The sequence below is a fragment of the Miscanthus floridulus genome, chromosome 11 (genome assembly GCF_019320115.1).
Source record: "Miscanthus floridulus cultivar M001 chromosome 11, ASM1932011v1, whole genome shotgun sequence".
Taxonomy (NCBI): Eukaryota; Viridiplantae; Streptophyta; class Magnoliopsida; order Poales; family Poaceae; genus Miscanthus; species Miscanthus floridulus.
The window spans coordinates 67,293,296-67,317,803 of NC_089590.1; the positions used below are offsets into that span (position 1 = coordinate 67,293,296).

The following is a 24,508-nucleotide window of genomic DNA, read 5'->3' on the forward strand; positions in this document are numbered from 1 at the left end:
ATGAGGAAGGTAGTGAGGGCTGGCGGCTACACTCTCCAAGTGCGCCAGGATCATCAGCACCTGTACATCCCAGCCTAGCTTGCGTCAACCAATCGCCGCTGGTACACCAGCTGGTTCTATCTTCACAATGATGACGGCGGGCTTCCCCCCTACACTAGGTGGATCATGGAGAGCTGTCCGGAGAAGTGGAAGTATGGCATCCTGAAGGAGGATCAGCCCAAGATACAGCTGCTCTTGGAGGGGCTAGAGAGGCTACGGAACCGCTGCCTTTTGGTGGCTATGGTCGTGGCTGCCTTCCACCGTCGGAGGGTGCTACCGCTGATGGCTTGGCGGCGGCGCCTATTCGAGATGAGACCGGATGAGCCGATCGAGGGCATCCGGATGTCCGCCTCCACCATCTCTGATGAGGAGATTCTTCGTCGAGTGAGGAAGATGGTGGAGGCAAAGCTGAGGAGCGGTGGCCTGACCCCCATCGCGATGCGCCCGTCGCGGGGGTTCCTCTCCTTGGTAAGTCACATGCCACTGCAGCCCCTGAGGCCTCCTCGTTCCTTGCCATTTTCCAGTCCCTTATTTGTGTTTGCTGTTCCTTCAAGGGATGAGGGACGTGCGAGCCTCCCCGCCGCCCGTTCCTAAGGACGCAGCACGGCGGGCGGCGAACCGGGCGCATGCCGATGCGCAGAAGAAGCGAAAGGACGCCAAGCAGGAAAAGCGCAAGAGGAAGACCCTTGAGCGTGAAGAGCTGGAGAAACGCTGGTGGCAGTAGAGGCAGGAGGGCCTCTCAGTGGAGGCATCTCCATCATTATCACTGTTGGCGGATTCTTCGGGCGGTGGTGATGCGAGCGAGCTAGGGCGGGGTCCCTAGGACCATCTCCCTAACGTTGGGGAGACTGTGCCCAAGGTGTTGGTGAGCAGCCCAGCGCTCCCAGGAGGAGGAGGAGGAGACACCTCAAGGCTAGCGATCGCCCACCCTGGGGCCGAGGCCGACATGCCCAAGGCACGGGCGTTGGGAAAGCGCGCCGTCAGCCCAGTGGGCTCAATGGCAGAGGTGGAGCAGGTGGTGGTGGGGGCGACGCAACTACCCCCACAAAGGACCGAGGGGGTGCCGGGGTCCATCGAGGACCAGCCGGCACCGGCGGATATAGAGGCCGTGCATCCACCACCGCCGCCGCCTTCGCAGAGGAGGGTCGTCATGCCGAAGCGGTTGCAACCCCGCTCGAGGTAAGGCTTTTTTCGGCATAGTCGCAGCATCTTCTATTTGTTCTTTGGTCGCATGCTAACCCCATAAGTATCTTATCTTTAGCTGGAAGCATGCTGCAGAGGTGCCCGCCTTGGCACCACTTAAGGTGCTCAAGGTGAGCCCTAGCTCCACCGCCCATTGGGTGGTGGAGGCACAAGCCGCCATACAACGTGGCGCGGCGTTGGCGAGGGCCAACCCGAAGGAGCTGGTCTCCCAAGGAGAGGCTACCGAGGTAGCCCCTACACAGGCGGGGGAGGAAGCGCCTTCGGCCCGTGAGGCCGAGGCCCATGGGTCAGATGAGGCCAAGGCGTCCTTGGTCGCTGAGGCCACCGAGGCAGAGGCAATGGAGGCCAGGGTGCCCAGGACCACTGAGGCCACGGTGGCAGGGGTCGAAGCCCCCGGGACCACTAAGGCCATGGTGACGGAGGCCAACATGAGCGCGGTGAAGCCGGCGGCTGTAACAGAATCGACCAATTATACGAAATTAAGTAAGAAAATCATCCGCCAGAGCAGACGATTTAGCAAACTTAAGCCCGTATAACCCGGTAGTCCGTGAAATCATGAAGGATTTCAAACCAACTTCCATTCCAGTCAAGATCGTAATAAGTTTAGCGGTCACCATCACATATTACATAAAAGTTCGCAATCTTAGATACATTAGAGTTTCAACATAGTTATTACAAAACCAGTTCAAATAAATGTAGCGGAAGTCATTTGTTCAAACCACACACACACTCACGCGGAGTTTAAATATAGTGCCAGCGAATGATCATCTCCAACAAAAGCATCAGACGAGACGTAAGGAATGACCATGCCCATGGTCCTAAGCATCACCCATCGCAGGATATAGGCAGTTGATACAATAGCCGTAATACATCTGCCCATATGCAACAAGTGGGAATAAAACCCTGAGTACGAGAAGGTACTCAGCTAGACTTATCCGACATAACCGAAAATAAATGACACCAAGGATTATGAAGGGCTTTATAGTAGGGTAGCTGACTCATTTGCAAAAAGAAGCATTTTTAGCATTTCAAGAACCTTTCTAAAAAGCATTATTGCCAAGTTAATTGTTATTAACCTGTCAACTAGATTTGCACCTATACTAGAGTAAACATGTGATTAAGCAGATAATGATAACCAATGATCATTAAACAACTTCCATACTGTCATATTCATTATAACTGTCCAAGTGATCCATAAACATTTACTACGATGAAGTAACTCAAGTCAAGTGCTCACTATCCAGGAGCGATGGTGATTCGAATCGATTCCTAACCAGCTGGTGATTTATTCCTTACACAAACCTCACTCACCCGCTAAAGTGAGATATTGATCACCGAGTCAACTTTCCAGGAATCTCGAGTTTGCCAGGAACCACATGTACCCGGGGGCCGACCGACTGCACTTTGGTCTTATCATCCCGCCCCCGTGTCCTACCACACCTGCTCCGGCATAGTACGTTGCGGGCAATCTACACTACCCGAAAAATCTCCCAGCTTCGCGGTCGGAAGGTACTTTATCCGGCCAGCTAAATATAAGGCATGCGTTCAACATGACTCGAGGCCCAACAACGGTCGGTCCTTAATCGACACAGACGGAAAGCACTACAGTCCAAAACTCTACAAGTCTTCGTCCGGTCTCAACTTCATTTGACACTTAGTTATACCATGACTTCATAGTCATCCAAGCAGATCCAGGTAACCACCTATAGCTCACAGGTGACAGGGAATCACCCGACTTCTACCGGTCTAAGCTAGCTAAGCATTGACTCGACTGCGGATACCCAGGTAACAAGGATATAGTATAACAAAGGTAGACAAGGTATAATGCAGCAACGGTTGCAAACAACTCCTGAACATAATGCATCAATTAAAGTAAAGCATTTAATTAAATAATCGCAAACCAAGAGAAAATGCTCCGGGGCTTGCCTCTCTCGAAGGAGCTCGGACGGTGATCGGGGCACTCCGGAAGTTCCTCAACGTCCTCCTCGTCGGCTTTGGGCACTTTCTATAGCTACACCTTGAACTGCTCCTCGGGCTCCTCGGGTATGATGACTAGGTTCTCGGTTTGCGATCCTGTATGATGTAATGTGCGTAAGTGCTTATGCAATCGGTGCATCGGATGAGATGAATACAATGGATATGTTTAAATGCAAGGTAGTCAACATCATCTAAGAAAATATACTACAAGCAAATGTCATCTACTGCATTCTCTTCTACTACTAATATGTTAAGTCAACATATCTTATGAAATGCTTCAAAGATACACCAAAGCTTTGCTAATTTCTTAAACACATAAAGCAATGCTTAATTAAACCCTAATTAATAATAGGTTTGTATAGCAACCTCTATTTTTCTTGCTTAGAAAAATCTTAGAAAATTACTATAGCATAGTATTACCCTAAGAAGTCTACCATCAGATTTTCATGGTGTTTGAATGAGTAGATTAGCCTACACAAAAATCACAAGCTATGGCAGGATTATGAACATAAAAATACTTTGAACTATGAAAAGTGTCAAACAATAGAGTTAGTATTTTTCTTAGGTTCTTCATAGCATAAAATGACTGTACAAAAATTATCACATGCATGTTTTATACAAAGTTTGCTCTCTAGCAAAAATAACAAAAATCAGCCATTAAAGGTACTTGAACTACACCTCAAAATTTTCCCACAGCACATGCATGAAACATATTTTTCCTAGGAAGTTCATTATATAATAAGATCAACAAACCTAGAATCATATTTTTCTGGAGCCTATAGATTTTTCTACCTATTTTTCAAGTTATCAGCAATTTTCATGATTAAATAAAGTTCTACAGAAAAGTATTTCAAAAATGACATACAATAATTTTCCCTAGTAGATCTGATGATAAGGAACCTAGACAAATTTATTTCAACAGATTTGGAGCAACTTTGAGTACCCAAACATTTTGCAAACCATTTCTATTTTCAAATAATAAAGAATAAATTGAAAATAATTCCTTCAATCGCTACTGGGCCGGCCCGCTGGAATCAGCTGGCCCACGGCCGCTTTTGGCCTACGCGGCCCGAGCACAAGGGAGGGGAGACAGCCCGGCAGGCGTCGGCCCATGGCCTGGCTCGGCCTGGCTGGCTGAGGCAGAGGCCATGCCGGCGCTTGCGCTGGCGCGGCGGCGCGGCTCGGCCACGAGGCCGGCGGCCATCTCCGGCCACGGCAGGGCGAGCTAGCAGGTGCATGTGATGCGCGAGAAGATGGCAAATGCGGTAGGGCAGCTAGGCGGGGCTGGAGAAGAGAGGAAAGGTGACTTCCATGGCGGCCGAGCACGGCGGCGCCATGGCCGTCGGTGGCGGGGCTTGAGGCAGCGCTACCTGAGCTCGGAAGGCGGCGCAAACACGAGCATGACTTGAAGGAGGGCAAGGCGGAGCTACGGGAGCATGATTGCCGGCCGAGGTGGAGGAGCTGCGGCGGACTTCGCCGGCGGGTGCATGGGCACGGCGAGAGGTAGAGTTGGGGCGTTCAGCTCTGGCGGGGAGGAGAGGCAGCGCGGGAATAAGCCAGCGAGCGCACTGGCTTTGGTAGGTGAAGGCGGGCGCATGGGCATGGGCGCAGATCGGCTGTGACGCACGGCAGCGTCGACGGCACATGGCTGCCACGCGGCGGGCACGCTCTGCCGCGGTCAGGCGCGCGGCGCGGCGCGTCAGCGGGCAGGCGCGCGAAGGCAGGCCAGCGCGGCGCTGGGCTGGGCTGGGCCGAGGCGAGGCGAGGCGCACGTGGGAGGCTGGCTGGGCTGACTTTGGTCATGGGCCAGAAGCAAAGCGGCGGCCCGCGAAGGAGGAAAAAGCCTTTTCCAAATATATTTTCAAGGAATTTTTAAATGCCATCTTCAAATATTATTTTGAGCAATAAAATGACATCTTTTGAAAATGTATCAAAAATGAAAATTGATTAGAATTTAATTCTCTACAACTTTGCTGTTATGACCAAAGCCAAATTCTTTCTAGATTTTGAATTATAAAATCAAAGTCAATGTTTAACTCCAAACTCTAATTTTTGGGAAATTACTTTTGAAGCCAAATTTTGAATTAATTTGAATACAAACCTTGCTCCAAAAATTGAACTAAACATTTCTAGATGATTTACCATGATAGCCAAACAAGTTCTACTAACCTAGCAAGCAAAATTCATTCTAACAAAGGTATGCAACATTCAGGTTTCACACATGTTTCAAATGTTTCAAAACCATGTTTCAGTTGTTATTTACATGATTAGGCATGTGTGATTAGAATGCTTGATGATGCATGATATGCATGATTTGCAGTGCCTAAATGCAGGCATAACACCAGGGTGTTACAGCCCTCCCTCCTTATAAAAATCTCGTCCCAAGATTTGGGTTACAAACCATTTGTTATAAAATTCTTCATAAGCTTTTTGCAGATACTCTCCTGTTTCCCAAGTTGCATCTCCCTCATCATGATGATCCCATTGTATCTTGTATGTTTTCACCACACTATTCTAAGTAGTACGTTCCTTAGTGTCTAACACTCAGACTGGTTGCTCACGATACACCAAATCTGATTTGAGTTGGATACTTCGAGGTTCTATTCTTTCCTCTGGAACACGCAAACATTTCTTGAGATGTGATACATGAAAAACTAGGAAAACGGTACTCATTGTTTTAGGTAACTCTAACTTGTAGGCTACCGGACCTCTTTGTTCCAAGATCTTGTATGGTCCTACGAATCTCGTGGCAAGCTTTCTTCGGACTCCAAACCTTTTCTTCTTCATTGGCGTGAATTTCAGATAAACATAGTCACCAACTTCAAACGTAAGGGGTCTCCTTCTTTTGTCTGCATAGCTTTTCTAACGTGATTGGGCAGCTTTCATATTCTGCTGAATAATATGAACTTTCTTCTCGGCTTCTTCTACAAAGTCAATGCCATAATACCTTCTATCTCCAGGCTCGACCCAATTCAATGGTGTTCTATATTTTCTGCCATATAAAGCTTCGAATGGGGCCATCTTGATGCTTTCTTAATAACTATTATTATAAGAAAACTCAGCTAATGGTAACCATGACTCCCATGATCCCTTAGAAGACAATACACAGGCTCTTAACATATCCTCCAAAACAGCATTCACTCGTTCAGTCTGACCATCTGTCTGAGGATGATAAGCGGTACTGCGAATCAAACTAGTTCCTAAGCCTTTGTGTAAATGTTCCCAAAAGTGAGCCATGAACTATGAGCCTCTATCAGATACTATGGTCTTTGGTATACCATGCAACCTCACAATTTCTACGATATACTTCTCGGCATATTGAGGTGGTCGATATTCTGTTTTGATAGGCAAGAAATGAGCGATCTTGGTAAGACGGTCCATAATTACCCAAATCGAATCATGCCCTTTTTGAGTAGTGGGCAAACCCATGATAAAATCCATGCTTATATCATCCCACTTCCAACCAGGGACTGATAAGGGTTGCAACATACCGGCAGGTTTCATGTGAATGGCTTTCACTCGACAACATGTGTCACATCTGGCAACATAGGCTGTAATCTCTTTCTTCATTTTGGTCCACCAATAACGAGATCTTAGTTCTTGATACATCTTACTACTTTTGGGATGGATAGATAGCTTAGAAAGGTGAGCTTCATCCATGAGTTTATTCCTAAGCTCTCGATCCTTGGGAACCACAAGACGGTCGTCAAACCACAACACGCCCTGTTCATCCACTTTAAAGTGTTGAGACAGCTTTTCTTTTATTTTCTCTTTGATGTGGAATATCCCCTTGTCAGTTTTCTAGCCTTCTATTATCTTACTCTTCAAAGAGCAACTAATTTGAATACTATGTAACACAGCAGGATGCATTAGATCGAACCCATCTTCAAGTAATGGCTGCACATTCAAGTAATGTGACTTTCTACTCAAAGCATCTACCACTACATTAGCTTTTCCAGGATGATATTGCACATTCAAGTTGTAATCCTTGATCAATTCCAACCATCTGCGCTATCTCATGTTTAGCTCTGGTTGGGTAAAGATGTACTTAAGACTCTTGTGATCTGTGAAAATGTTGCACACATTACCAAGTAGGTAATGTCTCCAAATTTTTAGGGCGTGCACAACTGCAGCAAGTTCAAGATCATGTGTTGGATAGTTGACCCCGTGCTTTCTCAATTATCGTGATGCATAAGCAATGACTCTCCTTTCTTGCATAAGAACATAGCCCAATCTAGTCTTCGATGCGTCACAAAACACATCAAATGGTTTCTCGATATCTGGTTGTGCTAGAACAGGAGCAGTGGTCAACAGTTTCCGCAAAGTGTGGAAAGCTGCTTCACACTCCTCTGTCCACACAAACTTATGATCCTTCTATAGGAGGCTTGCCATTGGTTTGGCAATTTTTGAGAAATCTGGTATAAAGCGACGGTAATAACCCGCTAGTCCTAAGAAACTTCTAATCTCAGGAACTATGGTCGGTGCTTTCCAATTCATAACTTCTTGCACCTTACTTGGATCGACTAAAACCCCATTCTCTGATAGAATGTGACCAAGGAAAGGAACTTCCTTCAACCAAAATTCACATTTGCTAAACTTAGCATATAGTTGATGATCCCTAAGTCTGGTCAAGACAGTTCTCAGATGCTCTTCATGATCTTTCTCATTCTCGGAGTACACCAGAATGTCATTGATGAATACTACCACAAAATTATCCAATTCTGGCATGAAAATTGTATTCATCAAAAACATAAAGTATATAGGAGCATTTGTCAAGCCAAAGGACATGACAAGATACTCATACAACTCGTATCTGGTGGAAAATGCGGTTTTCGGTATATCCTGTGGCCTAATCTTGATCTGATGATAACCGGATCTCAAATCTATTTTTGAGAACACCTTGGCCTTGGATAATTGGTCAAACAGAATATCAATATGAGACAAGGGATACTTATTCTTTATGATCACAGCATTGAGTGGCCTATAATCTACGCACATTCTCAACATGCCCTCTTTCTTCTTCTTCACAAACAAGGCGGGACATCCCCATTCAGACTTGCTTGGCCGAATAAATCCCTTTTTTGATAAATCTTCTAATTGCTTCTTTAGCTCAGCTAACTCATCGGGAGGCATCCGATAGGGTCTCCTTAAAATCGGAGCTGTTCTGGGGACTAGCTTAATTCCAAACTCAATCTCCCTATCTAGCAGAAGACTAGGTAGCTCATCCGGGAATTCACACACTACCGGAATCTGATGAATAGGAATGACTGTCGTAGCACATGTAACACTTATCAGGTCTGTTCTCCGAGGCAATGGTACTTGGAAAGTACCCTCACCCAGGGGATCCTTAAGGGTAAGTACTCAACTTCCAGCATCTATGACTGCTCCCCAATCCTTCATCCAATTTATCCCTATAATGACATCCAAAACTAATCCAGGCATAACTATCAAGTTCACTCGGAACTTCCTACTACCTAATTCAAGGGTTGCCCCTCGAACCATCTGGTTGGTCGAAACATCAGCCCCTGCTGAACTTATACGGTAACCATAACCCAATTCTGTGCATAGTTGTTCATGTTTCTATGCAAATGCTTGACTCATAAAAGAATGCGATGATCCAGAATCAAATAGAACAACTGTAGGGTTTTCGTTGACAGAAAACTTACCAGTAGTGACGGGCTCTCCCTCTGGAATTTCATCCACTGTCGTACTATGCACTCTAGCATTATAAGTCTGTTGCTTCTTCTTGGGCGGGTACGGACAAAACCTCGAAAAATGGTTGGGTTGATCACAGTTATAGCAGGGTCCTCTCACTGTCCCGGTAGATCCCACAGCTCCCTTGGAACTGCCTTGTACCGCAGTTGCGGCTGTTTTGTTGGGCTGTACTGCCATCTTGTACGGCTTCTGAGGTCCACAGAAATTCTGACTTCTTTGCTAAGGTGGCCGGAACCTAGCGCCAGGTGCCGATGGGCGATATGGAGGACGACCTCCCATAGGTGCTCTAGCTTGGGACGGACAACCTTCAAAGACTCTCTTACGTGTCTTGGCTACGGTGCTGGCGTTGTTATTCTTCTCCTGCTTCAGACAGTCGCTGATGAAGTCATTGAATCTGACGCGGTTGTTGGTACCAACATGCTTCATCATTTTTGGATTGAGTCCCCTCTTGAAACTGGCTATCCTTTTGGCATCTGTGTCAACCATGTCGGGAGCATAGCGACACAAGTTGTTGAAGGCATGCAGATATTGCATCACAGTCTTGGTGCCCTGGTTCAATGCCAGAAACTCTCCCAACTTCATTTCGGTCAGCCCGGGTGGAATATAGACTCCACGGAAGGCCTTAGCAAACTCTCTCCAAGAAATCTGAGCATTTGGAGGGAAGGTGGTGCGATGGTGCTTCCACCACATTCCCGCCGGTCCCTGCAATTGAAGTGCAGCATACTCCGTTTTTAGCACCTCAGTCATCCTCAACACACGGAATTTATCTTCCATCGTGTTGATCCATTCCTCAGCATCGAGTGGCTCTATTGTTTCCTTGAATACTAGTGGCCTGGTGTCCATGAAATCTTTGAAGCTGCTATATTAGTTCACTCCCATGCCATCACCTTGATTATTACCACGTTGAACGTTGTTGGCGATGGTGCGTAGAAAATCCTTCATGTTCTTCTGAGATTGTTCCGCGTTGCGCTGACTCCCGAGCAGCTGTGCGAGGAAAATCTCAAGGGTAAATGGGGGAGGAGGTGGCAAATGTGGTTCATGGGGAGGCTCATTGTTGTTGCCATGGTTTCCACCACCACCACCACCGGTCCCCGCACCGTTAGCACCGGTCTCAGCGGCCCCATACGTGGTTTGGCGAGTGTTTGTCATCTGCATGTTTCAGCAACAAGTAATGATTGAGTGAAGCTGTAATCATTGCGAGTGAAGGAAAAATTATGCCGTACTGAATTTACTGGAGAGAATAAATTCATACAATAAAATAGAGGCACAACAATCACATCCCAATCAAAACAACAACACTTAATCAAATTACTTCAATGGTAAACATCACGTCCTTACAATCAAACTGCCAGCATACATACACTGGACTTTTTATGCATTCAGATATCGCATTCGAATTCAAGTTCCAACCACATGCCAAGTCTCATACGTTCGAAGCAACATACAATAGGTTACATGCCAACAAAAGAAAGGTCATCGCGATAGGACCTAGATACTAGCGCAAGGCAACTAGCCTACTCCTCGGGGCCATCGTCAGGATCGGAGACATCACCATCGCCCCCAGGTGAAACTACAGGCTCGTCCTCGTTGTTATCGTCGATGTCCATGCTAGCGGCGTTTGGTGGAGCATATGGGCCAACCCCATTGTAGAGTGCGTGAAACTCCTCGTGTAGGTTGCCGTTGTATTCCTCTAGCTCATCGACCCTCTGCAGCAGAAGGTCCCTCTCGTCTCAGGCTTCATTCTTTTCCTGAACCAACTGTCTAATCATGCAGTCTACATTATTGTTGGCTTGAGTCAACATATGCACTTGCTGCATAGCTCTATCACCTCTCTCAACTGCCTGATCTCACTGTAAGTTCATATCAGCCAACTGCTCCTGCAAGCTAGCTATAGCACGTGCCTGTCTCTTCTTCTGCTTTCTCCCCTTGAGCTAATCCTCACCCCGCAAGCCAGTCAAAGTCTAGTAGGTACTCTCGAGACCCTCATACACTCTGATGGCGGCGAACATAGCACTCATTGCCTGGTTGTTGCTAGCCTATCCCTCAGCTGGACCTCTGACTAATGCACTTCCCTGAGGCTGAACCCAAATGGCATCACGAGAATCATCCCTAGGAAAAGTGCTAGCTAGAGCTGCTGCAAGCTCACTGGGAAATCTGCTCATAATATCCCTGATGACACAAAAGGCAGCTCCCTCTACACCCTCAGCTGGAGTGCGACCCTAAAACTCCAAGTGCCAACCATCCTAATCTGGAGCATCACCGAGAGCAGGAACCGTGATCTCCACCACTATGAGTCCATCCTCTGCTAACTGGCTCTCATTCCAAGAGTACACCGGCTCTTGACCCTCTGGGTACCCCACATCATGGAGCACTCTCCAAAGCAAAGTAACATGATGTATGTACGTGCCGTACGTTCTCACAAACTTAGGAAATAATTAATTTCTAACGACGAATTCGGGGGCATACAATGATCTCTCAATACGTAGCTAATATGTTCTACATGATAGCATTGTTATGTACCTACAGAAGATTCATTTCAGCCCAATTCCCAATGAATGCATAAAAGCAGTAAAGTTTTATCTACACGCTCTACACGAATCCCCAGATACGTGTACAATGGTAGTAACTACCCGAACCATCGTCCTATTGATGGCATCGCCTCAACAGACGGAAGACCCATACATAAGATACCTTTGTAAAACATGCATAGAACATGTAATTACTCCAGCATCATATAAGCATTCACCCTAGATCGGCGGTGTATCCGATCATGCTCTCACAACTCACACTTATCGAGGCATAGAGGCAAATGATCCATACATTACCACTCAAACAAGTGGCACTCATACAAGTGGGAATAAAACCCTGAGTACAAGAAGGTACTCAGCTAGACTTACCCAACATAACCGAAAATAAATAACACCAAGGATTATGAAGGGCTTTATAGTAGGATAGCTGACTCATTTGCAAAAAGAAGCATTTTTAGCATTTCAAGAACCTTTCTAAAAAGCATTATTGCCAAGTTAATTGTTATTAACCTGTCAACTAGATTTGCACATATACTAGAGTAAACATATGATTAAGCAGATAATGATAACCAATGATCATTAAACAACTTCCATACTATCATATTCATTATAACTGTCCAAGTGTTCCATAAACATTTACTACGATGAAGTAACTCAAGTCAAGTGCTCACTATCCAGGAGCGATGGCGATTCGAATCGATTCCTAACCAGCTGGTGATTTATTCCTTACACAAACCTCACTCACCCACTAAAGTGAGATATTAATCACCGAGTCAACTTTCCAGGAATCTCGAGTTTGCCAGGAACCACATGTACCCGGGGGCCGACCGACTACACTTTGGTCTTATCATCCCGCCCCCGTGTCCTACCACACCTGCTCCGGTATAGTGCGTTGCGGGCAATCTACTCTGCCTGAAAAATTTCCCAGCTTCACGGTCGGAAGGTACTTTATCCGGCCAGCTAAATATAAGGCATGCGTTCAACATGACTCGAGGCCCAACAACGGTCGGTCCTTAATCGACACAGACGGAAAGCACTACAGTCCAAAACTCTACAAGTCTCCGTCCGGTCTCAACTTCATTTGACACTTAGTTATACCATGACTTCATAGTCATCTAAGCAGATCTAGGTAACCACCTATAGCTCGCAGGTGATAGGGAATCACCCGACTTCTACCGGTCTAAGCTAGCTAAGCATTGACTCGACTGCGGATACCCAGGTAACAAGGATATAGTATAACAAAGGTAGACAAGGTATAATGCAGCAACGGTTGCAAACAACTCCTGAACGTAATGCATCAATTAAAGTAAAGCATTTAATTAAATAATCGCAAACCAGGAGAAAATGCTCTGGGGCTTGCCTCTCTCGAAGGAGCTCGGACGGTGATCGGGGCACTCCGGAAGTTCCTCAACGTTCTCCTCGTCGGCTTCGGGCACTTTCTGCGGCTGCACCTCGAACTACTCCTCAGGCTTCTCGGGTATGACGACTGGGTTCTCGGTTTGCGATCCTGTATGATGCAATGTGCGTAAGTGCTTATGCAATCGGTGCATCGGATGAGATGAATACAATGGATATGTTTAAATGCAAGGTAGTCAACATCATCCAAGAAAATATACTACAAGCAAATATTATCTACTGCATTCTCTTCTACTACAAATATGTTAAGTCAACATATCTTATGAAATGCTTCAAAGATACACCAAAGCTTTGCTAATTTCTTAAACACATAAAGCAATGCTTAATTAAACCCTAATTAATAATAGGTTTGAATAGCAACCTCAATTTTTCTTGCTTAGAAAAATCTTAGAAAATTACTACAACATAGTATTACCCTAAGAAGTCTACCATCAGGTTTTCATGGTGTTTGAATAAGTGGATTAGCCTACACAAAAATCACAAGCTATGGCAGGATTATGAACATAAAAATACTTTGAACTGTGAAAAGTGTCAAACAACAGAGTTAGTATTTTTTTAGGTTCTTCATATCATACAATGACTGTACAAAAATTATCACATGCATGTTTTATACAAAGTTTGCTCTATAGCAAAAATAACAAAAATCAGCCATTAAAGGTACTTGAACTACACCTCAAAATTTTCCCACAGCACATGCATGAAACATATTTTTCCTAGGAAGTTCATTATATAATAAGATCAACAAACCTAGAATCATATTTTTTGGAGCCTATAGATTTTTCTACCTATTTTTCAAGTTATCAGCAATATTCATGATTAAATAAAGTTCTACAAAAAAGTATTTCAAAAATGACATGTAATAATTTTCTCTAGTAGATCTGATGATAAGGAACCTAGACAAATTTATTTCAATAGATTTAGAGCAACTTTGAGTACCTAAACATTTTGCAAACCATTTCTATTTTCAAATAATAAAGAATAAATTGAAAATAATTCCTTCAATCGCTACTAGGCCGGCCCGCTGGAATCAGCTGGCCCATGGCCGCTTTTGGCCTACGCGGCCCGAGCGCAAGGGAGGGGAGACAACCCGGCAGGCGTCGGCCCACGGCCTGGCTCGGCCTGGCTGGCTGAGGCAGAGGCCATGCCGGCGCTTGCGCTGGCGCGGCGGCGCAGCTCGGCCACGAGGCCGGCGGCCATCTCCGACCACGGCAAGGCGAGCTAGCAGGCGCACGTGATGCGCGAGAAGATGGCGAATGCGGTAGGGCAGCTAGGCGGGGCTAGAGAAGAGAGGAAAGGTGACTTCCATGGCGGCCGAGCACGGCGGCGCCATGGCCGTCGGTGGCGGGGCTTGAGGCAGCGCTACCTGAGCTCGGAAGGCGGCGCAAATGCGAGCATGACTTGAAGGAGGGCAAGGCGGAGCTGCGGGCGCGTGATTACCGGCCGAGGTGGAGGAGCAGCGGCGGACTTCGCCGGCGGGTGCGTGGGCGCGGTGAGAGGCAGAGTTGGGGCGTTCGGCTCTGGCGGGGAGGAGAGGCAGCGCGGGAATAAGCCAGCGAGCGCACTGGCTTTGGTAGGTGAAGGCGGGCGCGTGGGCGCGGGCGCAGACCGGCTGCGACGCGCGGCGATGTCGACGGCGCATGGCCGCCATGCGGCGGGCACGCTCTGCCGCGGTCGGGCGCGCGGCACGGCGCGTCAGCGGGCAGGCGCGTGGAGGTAGGCCAGCGTGGCGCTGGGCTGGGCTGGGCCAAAGCGAGGCGAGGTGCGTGCGGGAGGCTAGCTGGGCCGACTTCGGTCGTGGGCCAGAAGCGAAGCGGCGGCCCGCGAAGGAGGAAAAAGCCTTTTCCAAATATATTTTCAAGGAATTTTTAAATGCCATCTTCAAATATTATTTTGAGCAATAAAATGACATCTTTTGAAAATCTATCAAAAATGAAAGTTGATTAGAATTTAATTCTCTACAACTTTGCTGTTATGACCAAAGCCAAATTCTTTCTAGATTTTGAATTATAAAATCAAAGTCAATGTTTAACTCCAAACCCTAATTTTTGGGAAATTACTTTTGAAGCCAAATTTTGAATTAATTTGAATACAAACCTTGCTCCAAAAATTAAACTAAACATTTCTAGATAATTTACCATGATAGCCAAACAAGTTCTACTAACCTAGCAAGCAAAATTCAGGGCAAAACAATTCTAACAAAGGTATGCAACATTCAGGTTTCACACATGTTTCAAATGTTTCGAAACAATGTTTCAGTTATTATTTACATGATTAGGCATGTGTGATTAGAATGCTTGATGATGCATGATGTGCATGATTTGCAGTGCCTAAATATAGGCATAACACCGGGGTGTTACAACCACGCCCGATCCTGTGCGACGTGGGAGCTCCAGTGATAGCCTGACACAGGGCATGGCGGACGATGTGCCGATAGCTGTGTGCTGATAGTGTAAAGAGCCGAGGCTCAGTTGGTGCCGAGGCCAAGCCATCGTGGGGACTCAGCGGGCGTGAATCCCGAGGTTGCCAAGACTCTGAAGTAGACTGCCGAGGCGTGGAAGGAGCAGTTGGTCTCGTACACTGATTCCGAGGCTATAGTAACCTAGACCTGACTCCGCATGCCGTGTTGTCCCTGGAGCAGGAGTTAGGTAGCACAGCGCAGTACGGGCGTCGGTCGTGGGCATAGCACCGAGCATAGTGGCCGATAACCCTCGCCCTGTCCTGTCCTGGACGGCATGGCTTCGATGTGACTGGCGTCCAGTCGGCCACGCCACTATGTCGAGCCGTCGTTCGATTGATATCGTGGGAGTGGTCGTACGCGTTGGGCGAACGTGACATCTTGTCCGAGAAGTTGGTCGAGGCGGAGGCGGCGGGGTTATCTTGTCGGGCTGACCTTGAGCGAGGCGGAGAATCGGCGTCTCGTCCGAGGCTGTACACGCGGGGCCTCGGGTGAGACGGAGAATCAGTTCCCCGGCCGAGGCCTTTCGTGTGAGGCCTCAAGCGAGGTAGAAAATCGGTGGGCCGTCTGAGGCCTTCCGTGCGAGGCCTCTAGCGAGGCGGAGATTTGGTAGGCCGTCCGAGGCCTTCCGTGCGAGGCCTCTAGCGAGGCAGAGAGTAGGTGGCTTTGGACAGGGCCGGGGTTTGGCCAATAGCTGTCCCTCGGCTTTAACTTTGATGGGGTCTAAGCGATTTTTTTGATCGTTGCTTAGGGGACCCCTTCTCGTGGTACTCGACAAGTGAGGTGCGACTATTGGTTCATTTTATTATTTTATATTTGTCGTCTTCATTTAATTAATTATGCATGTCTCTTTTATGCTTGTATTTGTGTCAATTACTTATATATTTCTAAGTTCATGTTTCATTGTATATTGAAATTCGAATTCATTCACTTTTTTGTAGGATGGAGCAATTCCACCTGCTCGACCCGACATACGAGGCGACCCACCAAGGATGTCTCATAGCGCTGGGGCAGGTAATAATCTATAAGTTTTGTTCAAAATTTGGTGAGCATACATGTGTTCGTGAAGTAATAGGAGACTATTTGATTCGATGCAGGACCTTCCGCTCCTTCATCCTAGAACCCATAGTGGGTTCTTAGACATACGGTACGACGACAGGTACACTCCTTTCCTGCAGAGAGCTGACCTAGATGTCATCTCTTTTCAGGTTCGTCGTGGGTTGCCCAAGTTCAACTCAGTGCCCATAACTGCGTTGGTTGACAGGTATTAAATTGAATCATTATCTCCATTCATGGCCATTTGTTCATACGATTGACTTTTTGACAATTAATATTGTTTTGTCTTAAATATAGGTGGTGGCCGGAGACTCACAGCTTCCACCTACCTTTCGGGGAGATGACAGTCACGCACTAGGACTGTCAGAAGATGCTAGGCCTAAGGATTCACGGTAACCCAGTCACTGAGCAGTGTAGGTCAGAGGGCTAGAGAGCACGAGTGGAGGCCTTCCTTGGGCGTGAGCTTGGCGAGCAAGTGGCTCGCACTTCTAGAGTTCTCATCTCCTGGCTATGGGAAGAGTTTGCACAGTACCCCGAGGAGGCAGATGAGGAGACAGTTGGGTACTACTATAGGGCGTGGATCATACACCTATTTGCCTATGTTCTCTTCCCCGACGCCATGTGTGATAGTGCGTCCTAGATGTGGATCCACTGTCTCAGTGACTAGGACCAGGCAGGTCACTACAGCTAGGGCTCTATAGTCTTATGTTTTCTATACTAGAAGTTGTGCGAGGGGTGTCGTCGGTCTTCGTCCAACCCGTCATTTGGTGGATGTGTGTACCTGTTGGATGTGGGCTTGTCTTCCAGTTGGTCGTCCTGAGGTTCTGGCTCATCGTGAGTGGTTCCAAGGTCAGCCTCTAAGACGGCAGCCGATGTGGGCGTACCTTTGGGACCAGGCCAGGGTTCCGTACGTGAGGTTAGACCGGGTGTACACTGAGTTCACCAATGAGCTAGACACGCTGACGGCGTCTAGTGTAAGTAAATTTTATTTCCCATGCTAGTTTGAAAAGGATTTGTATACCATCTGACATCTTGTTTGGACATGTTGTAGGTGGAGTGGGAGCCGTATGGTGGAGAGGACACACTTCCTTTTCAGCTGAGCAATGTTTGTGGGGCCGACGATGACTTCTATAGGATGAGGTGCCCTCTAATCTGCTTCTATGCTGTCGAGTTCCACCTGCCAGATAGGGTTGCACGTCAATTTGGAGTGAGACAGCTTTGGCCTACGACTCTGTTCTCGACTGGCGTTGACTTACACAAGTAAGTGTTTTGATATTTCAAATGTCTCACGATGATGATCCATTTCTATTAATATGGTGACATGTACATGGATTCAAGTAATACATATATTGAGAGATAGAATAAAACCCTAAGTGATGGCGATTATTACGTTCAAAAATCTGACTAATATATACCGAATCGATGCGAAAAAAAACTAGGAGGGGAGCGAGGATACCTTGCTCTCGAAGATCTATGGATCAAATCAAAGTTTTCAAGGTCCAATATGCTGATTCGTGAAGTGGAGAGAGAAAAAACCCGAGAGAGAGGAGAAAGAAGAGGAAGAACGCTTGGGCAGGAAGGTTGGGCCGGGGTTAAATGGCAGGGAGCTTGACGCGTCGCCAGAGTGACTGGTGCCGAGCTCTATGCCATGTCATCCACCGAGCCAAGGAACTCAGCGCTAGGGACGCTGACGCCGAGACGTGTTAGCTCGGCGCCAGCATCATTGGCGTCAAGCTAAGGGTCTATTTTCTGAATTCTTTTCGTCAGAGGTCTATTTGTGAGAAAGTTTCAAAAATTATAAAAAATTTGGGCACAGTGGCGGGTGGGAGGTGGCGGTGTTGCTGGTGTAGGGGAAGAGCTGCAGGAGTGAGCGTGCTCTTCAGACAAGGACTGGCGTCCTCCGCTGGGGAACCGGGGAAGGCAGGGGAATGGGGAATGAGCGTGCTCTTCCATGGACGCCATCCAGGTGCTCGATGGAATGTCTCAAAGAAGGTAACTCTACAATATACATGTCCAAGGTCACCACATCCAGCAGTCCACGCAGATATGGCGTGAGACGGGCTAGAAAATTAAGGGTTTGTTTGGTTTCTGCAGTACCTCTTAAAATTCTGGTCACGTCGAATGTTTAGACATATGTATGGAGTATTAAATATAGACTAATTACAAAACTAATTGCACAACTTGCGACTAATTTACGAGACGAATCTTTTAAGCCTAATGAGTCCATGATTTGACATCGTGGTGCTACAGTAAATATGTGCTAATGACGGATTAATTAGGCTTAAAAAATTCGTCTCGTGAATTAGCCTCCATCTATGTAATTGGTTTTATAATTAATATATATTTAATACTCTTTATTAATATTTAAATATTCGATGTAACATAAATTTTAGGTGCAATAAACAAACAACCCTAAAACAAACAAGCACGCACCCGCTAGGCCCGGCACCCGCTATCCTGGCTCTCCTGATCCGACCAGGCTGAGAAGGAAACAAACACGCCCCTGGTGTCAACTAGCGATTCGACGGCTCTCGAGTACGCTGTCCATGCTCTTGCACGGGATGCACGGGAACGGGACTTGTACAGGTTTCATCTGAATCTGAATAAGGCCCTCGTTTAGTTCCAATCCAAAAACCAAAAATTTTTAAGATTTTTCGTCACATCAAATTTTGCGGTATATGTATAGAGTACTAAATGTAGACAAAAAAAAAAAAACTAATTACACAGTTGGTCGAGAAATCATGAGACGAATCTTTTAAGTCTAAATAGTCCATAATTGAATAATTTTTATCAAATACAAACGAAAGTGCTACCGCACCTAAAGGTCAAAAAAATTTTCGGAACTAAACGGGCCTAAGTGGTCAACCAAATTAGTCACAGCGGCACAGCCTCAGCTCGGAGCCTCGGTGCTCCAGCAGATTCCCCCCATGGCAGCGGCGCGAGGGGAGGGGAGGCTCGTCGACGACCTGCGGGACTTCCTGGATGACTTCACCTTCAGGGCCAAGCGACTGGCCGCGCCGTTACTGCACAAGTTCGGGCCCTCCTCCGAGCCGAGCGCGGTCGACGACGGCGAGCTCGACAAGCTCAGGTCCAGGCTCCGGCGCATCCGCGCCACGCTCCGGGCCGCCGAGGACCGGGTGGTGGCCGACGACTTCGTCGCGCTGTGGCTCCGGGAGCTCCGAGACCTGGAGCACGCGGCCCAGGACGTGCTCGAGGAGCTCGAGTTCGAGGCGCTCCGCGCGGCGCGCCTCGAGGGGTTCAAGGCCCATCTGCTCCGCACCAGCGCCAGCGCTGGCGGCAAGCGGAAGCGCGAGCTCAGCCTGATGTACTCCTCTTCCCCCGACCGCGTCCGCCGCAAGATCGCCAAGATCATGGAGCGGTACAACGAGATCGCGAGGGACAGGGAAGCGCTCCGGCTGAGGAGCGGCGATGGGGAGAGGCGGCACGAGGTCAGCCCCATGACGCCCACCAGCGGCTTGATGAAATGCCGGCTTCACGGAAGGGAGCGGGACAGGAGGCAGGTCGTTGAGCTGTTGTTATCTGGCGGAGCTAATTGCTATGATGTCTATTCTGTTGTTCCCATCGTTGGGCCGGCCGGTGTTGGCAAGACTAGTTTAGCACAACACATCTACAATGACGAAGCCGTCAGCTCAAACTTTGACATTAAGATGTGGGTATGGGTGTGCCAACAGTTCAATGTCCTGGAGCTTACAAGGAAACTCACCGAAGAGGCCACGGAGTCCCCTTGTGACTTTGCCAACATGAACCAGATGCATCGTGTCATCACTAATCAGCTGAATGGGAAGCGGTTCTTGCTTGTTCTTGATGATGTGTGGGATGAAAGCCAAGACCGCTGGGCGAGCTTGCAGGTGCCTCTGAAATGTGCTGCTCCTGGGAGCAAAATTATAGTGACCACTAGAAGCACTAAAGTTGCCAAGATGATGGCTTTGAAGATACACCAATTGGGGTACCTGTCTGACACCAGCTGCTGGTCTGTCTGCCAAGATGCTGCCTTGCGAGGCCGTGATCCCAGTATTATCGATGACAGCCTTATCCCCACTGGTAAATTGGTTGCGGCAAGGTGCAAAGGCTTGCCGATGGCTGCAAATGCAGTTGGTCATGTTTTATCCAGTGCAATTGATAGGAATCATTGGGAGGCTGTTGAGCAGAGCGATTTTTGGAACAGTGAAGTGGTTGGGCAGACCCTTCCTGCTCTTCTTGTGAGCTACGGTAGCCTGCATAAGCACTTGAAACACTGTTTTTCTTATTGCTCGCTATTCCCAAAAGAGTATTTGTTTAGAAAAGACAAGCTGGTCCGTCTATGGTTGGCGCAAGGCTTTATTGAAGCAGACAAAGAACGTCATGCTGAAGATGTTGCGTGCAAGTATTTTGATGACCTTGTGGAGAATTTTTTTCTTCTGAGGTCACCATACAATGATGAGAGGTAAACATTGTTCATTTTAGAAATTTCATCAATGATTCTTGAAGTGCCAAGCATTAAGTTGGGAATCTGGTTCTGAACACAAAATCATGTTAGTGGCAATCCATTTTCTTAACTGTGACAATCAATTTCAGTATTAATAGCTTGCCTTTTGCTAATCATAGCTGTTACGTGATAGTCGTCACTATCGTAAATTGTAATAGTCATCTTGCATATGATTCAAAGCTGAACTAAGTTGTGCATGAACTCAACTGTTGGTGATGGTGTGTACTTTTGTTGTACATCGTACTAGTGCCCATACATCAATGTCTACATCCAATGTATCTACCCGGTGTTTAGGTTGCATGTTAATGTGCGATACATATCAGAAACTGAATAATGAAGGCGGTGGAGTGACTTTCAAATGGATGAAATGCCTCTTAATAGAAGTTGGGAGTAGAGTGTTGCAAAAAAAAAAAAAAAAATTGATTAAAGAGTTAAAACACATCATTGATGTCTTGCTAGCAATTCTTGATATATATTTGTGTCGTTATAAGAGGTGTTCATTGTGCAATCTAGCTAATGCTTTTATACAGAAAGATAAGGAATAGATTAGGAAATTAATACATTACATATTAAATGTGTAAACCCCAAATATTAATGAATATACTATTAGTGTCAACATGATTACACAACCAAGAACACTGGCGCTATTTTATCTTCCATTCATATATTTTTACATAAGGTTCACATGTTATAGTAGGATAATATGTTGATGTTTCCTCAGTGTGAATGCATTTTGACTCTTGATTACTTCTACTGGCTGTCACGGAAGTAGGGAGTTATATGCAATTACCATGCCTTGCCTTGTGAACTTTGTGTTGTTTCTAATGTTGTTTCTTCAGTGATTCTAAGAGAACAATGCAGCTGCTATTGGCTTTCTTCCAGATTTTGGTTGCCTCCAATCCAATAACATAGTAAACATTTTGGTTTGCTTGTTAAATCCTGTGATTTATACTGATTTGTGACTCCCATTATTTAACTAAATTAATGGCATTAGAATATCACCAACCTCAGTAATGCATATTGATTTTTTTTTTGGCTCATTTTTGGTGATGACAACTATTTGTAACAATATTACGTGTGTGTTTATGTTGTTCTGAGATAATTTATAGAACTACAATATTTTTTCTTCTAACAGGTTTGTCATGCATGACCTCTATCATGAGCTTGCTGAATATGTATCAGCCAAAGAATATTCCAGGATAGAGAAATCTACATTCAGCAATGTAGAAGAAGATGCTAGACACTTATCCTTATGTCCAAGTGAGGACCACTCGAATGAAATTGTGCAATTCTATGCACTCCATAACCAATATCTGAAAGAATCTCTTACCCCTGGCCTGCGAACATTATTGATTGTTCAAAAGGATGATTTCAAGAGTGAAGGAAATACTTTGTACATAAACTTCCCAAGTGGCCTGTTCAGGCTTCTTGGGTCTTTGAGGGCTCTCGACTTGAGTAGTACCAACGTAGAGCACCTGCCGCACTCTGTTGGTGAATTGATACACCTTAGGTACCTCAGTCTTGAAAATACCAAAATCAAATGCCTACCAGAGTCAATAAGCGCACTCTTCAAGTTGCATTCGTTGAGTCTCAAATGCTGCAATAGCCTTGGTGAATTACCTCAGGGGATCAAATTCCTCACTAATCTAAGGCATCTGGAACTGCCATCCATGGATAACTGGAATATTTGCATACCATGTGGAATTGGTGAATTAACAAACCTAGAGACAATGCATGTGATCAAGGTCGGAAGTGATTCAGGCAGCTGTGGGATTGCTGACTTGGTTAACTTGAATAAGCTTAAGGGAGAGCTATGCATCTCAGGAATAGAGAATATCACAAGTGCACAAATTACTCCTGAAGCTAGCATGAAGAACAAAGTTGAATTGCGCAAATTGATTCTCCACTGGTCTTGCGTCGACTCCATGTTTTCTGATGATGCATCCTCTGTTTTGGATAGTCTTCAACCTCACTCTGATCTAGAGGAATTGACTATCAGGGGCTTTTGTGGTGTCAGATTTCCTTTATGGCTGGGGAATGAGTATATGTTTAGCTTGTCCATTTTAGAACTAAAAGATTGTCTGAACTGTAAAGAACTGCCCTCTCTTGGTCGGTTACCTTGTCTCAAGCATCTTTCAATCAATTCGCTCACCAGCATAAAGCATGTGGGACGAATGCTTCCTGGCCATGATGAAACTAACTGTGGTGATTGTAGATCCAGCACCAGCAGAGCCTTTCCTACATTGGAGACACTGAAGTTCATGAACATGGAGTCCTGGGAGCTATGGGATGAGATTGAGGCCACAGACTTCCGTTGTCTTCAGCATCTCACCATCATGAGATGTAGCAAACTGAACAGGCTGCCCAAGCTCCAGGCACTGCAAAATCTTCGTGTAAAGAATTGTGAGAATCTACTCAACTTGCCAAGTTTCCCATCCCTCCAATGTATTAAAATTGAGGGTTGCTGGTGTGTTAGTCAAATAATGCAGCTCCGAATATTTTCTCATATTGAGACATTAGAACTCCGTTGTCACAAGAAACTTGTATCAGTGAAAAAGATCCCGAATCCAATCCTTCACAGTTTTAGATTGAAGCAGGAAGGGCAGCTACATAAGTTTTCAGGGTGTCAAGTATTGCCTTTTCAGAATTTGTCTGTTCAAGATAGTCAGGTACATGTGACCACTAAATTACATATACCAAATATAATTGTCATTTGATGTAACAGATTCTGAAACATCCATGCTCGCTCTATATTTTAGACAACTTGGACATTTTTAAGGTGTGTGGGACGAACACATGAATGTAATTGCAATTTTGCTGCATTTACGGATCTTACATCTGGACAAACCGATGTACATCATTCTGAAGGTAGCTCCATCCACAGATACTTGTTCCTTTGTCGGCTCTTTTTCATTTTTGGCATGCATACGCATTAACGACAACGAATTTGCCTATTCTTTAATAGGAAGAATGTATTTGGCACCTAGTATTGTTTATGTCAACTCAGGACATTTAACAAGCTTGCTTTCATTTGTGTTTATCAATTTCAGCTGAGACCTGTAAAGATGTATCATTCCATGCTGGACAACCTGAAGACATTGAGCTTTTATCCTGTAAACCAGTTTGGGTTCAAATGGATCAGCCAGAAGAGATTGAGCTTATTTGCATAGACTGATAATGAGATCGGCGTGATGGACAAACCAGGATCCTCAGGTGGTGAGCTGGTGAGATCCGGATAATGCAGCTCAGACCAGTAACCAACGCTTAAGTTTTTCAATCTAAGACTCAAATTCTGGTTAGCTGATGTTGTATGGCATGTAAAATCAACCAAAGTCAACCGGTGTCAGTGGTTGCTCCATCCTGTATTTATCTTTTGGTAACTGTATGTACACTGATATTTCAGCAATACACATACATATATATACCTGGATGGCTGGATCAACCAAAGCCGGCTGGTGTCAGGGTTGTTGCATGCGGTACTTCTCTTCTGGTAACTGTATGTACACTCAGATATTTTGGTGATACACATACATTACCTGGTATGTTCCTGTTATTATGTGCATTCTGATATTCAGCGTACAAAAATGTATCTTGTGATGAAGAGAAATTTACATTCAAACAATCTGTATTCAA

General features: G+C 46.0%; 1 protein-coding gene across 1 annotated transcript; it reads left to right on the plus strand.

The window, feature by feature from the left end:
* The first annotated feature begins 19,225 nt into the window (after positions 1 to 19,225).
* On the plus strand, positions 19,226 to 24,497 carry LOC136491099 (putative disease resistance RPP13-like protein 1). Its single transcript, XM_066487323.1, has 4 exons — positions 19,226 to 20,833; positions 22,011 to 23,544; positions 23,635 to 23,743; positions 23,926 to 24,497. Exons 1-4 carry the CDS (start codon positions 19,317 to 19,319, stop codon positions 24,048 to 24,050), a joined length of 3,285 nt encoding a protein of 1,094 aa, XP_066343420.1. The 5' UTR covers positions 19,226 to 19,316; the 3' UTR covers positions 24,051 to 24,497.
* Positions 24,498 to 24,508: the final 11 nt, after the last annotated feature.

Coding starts and splice junctions, on each gene's coding strand:
- LOC136491099 (XM_066487323.1), top strand. CDS start 19,317: ATGGCAGCGGCGCGAGGGGAGGGGAGGCTCGTCGACGACCTGCGGGAC. Junction 20,834..22,010: donor TCACCATACAATGATGAGAG/GTAAACATTGTT, acceptor TTCTTCTAACAG/GTTTGTCATGCATGACCTCT. Junction 23,545..23,634: donor TGTCTGTTCAAGATAGTCAG/GTACATGTGACC, acceptor TCTATATTTTAG/ACAACTTGGACATTTTTAAG.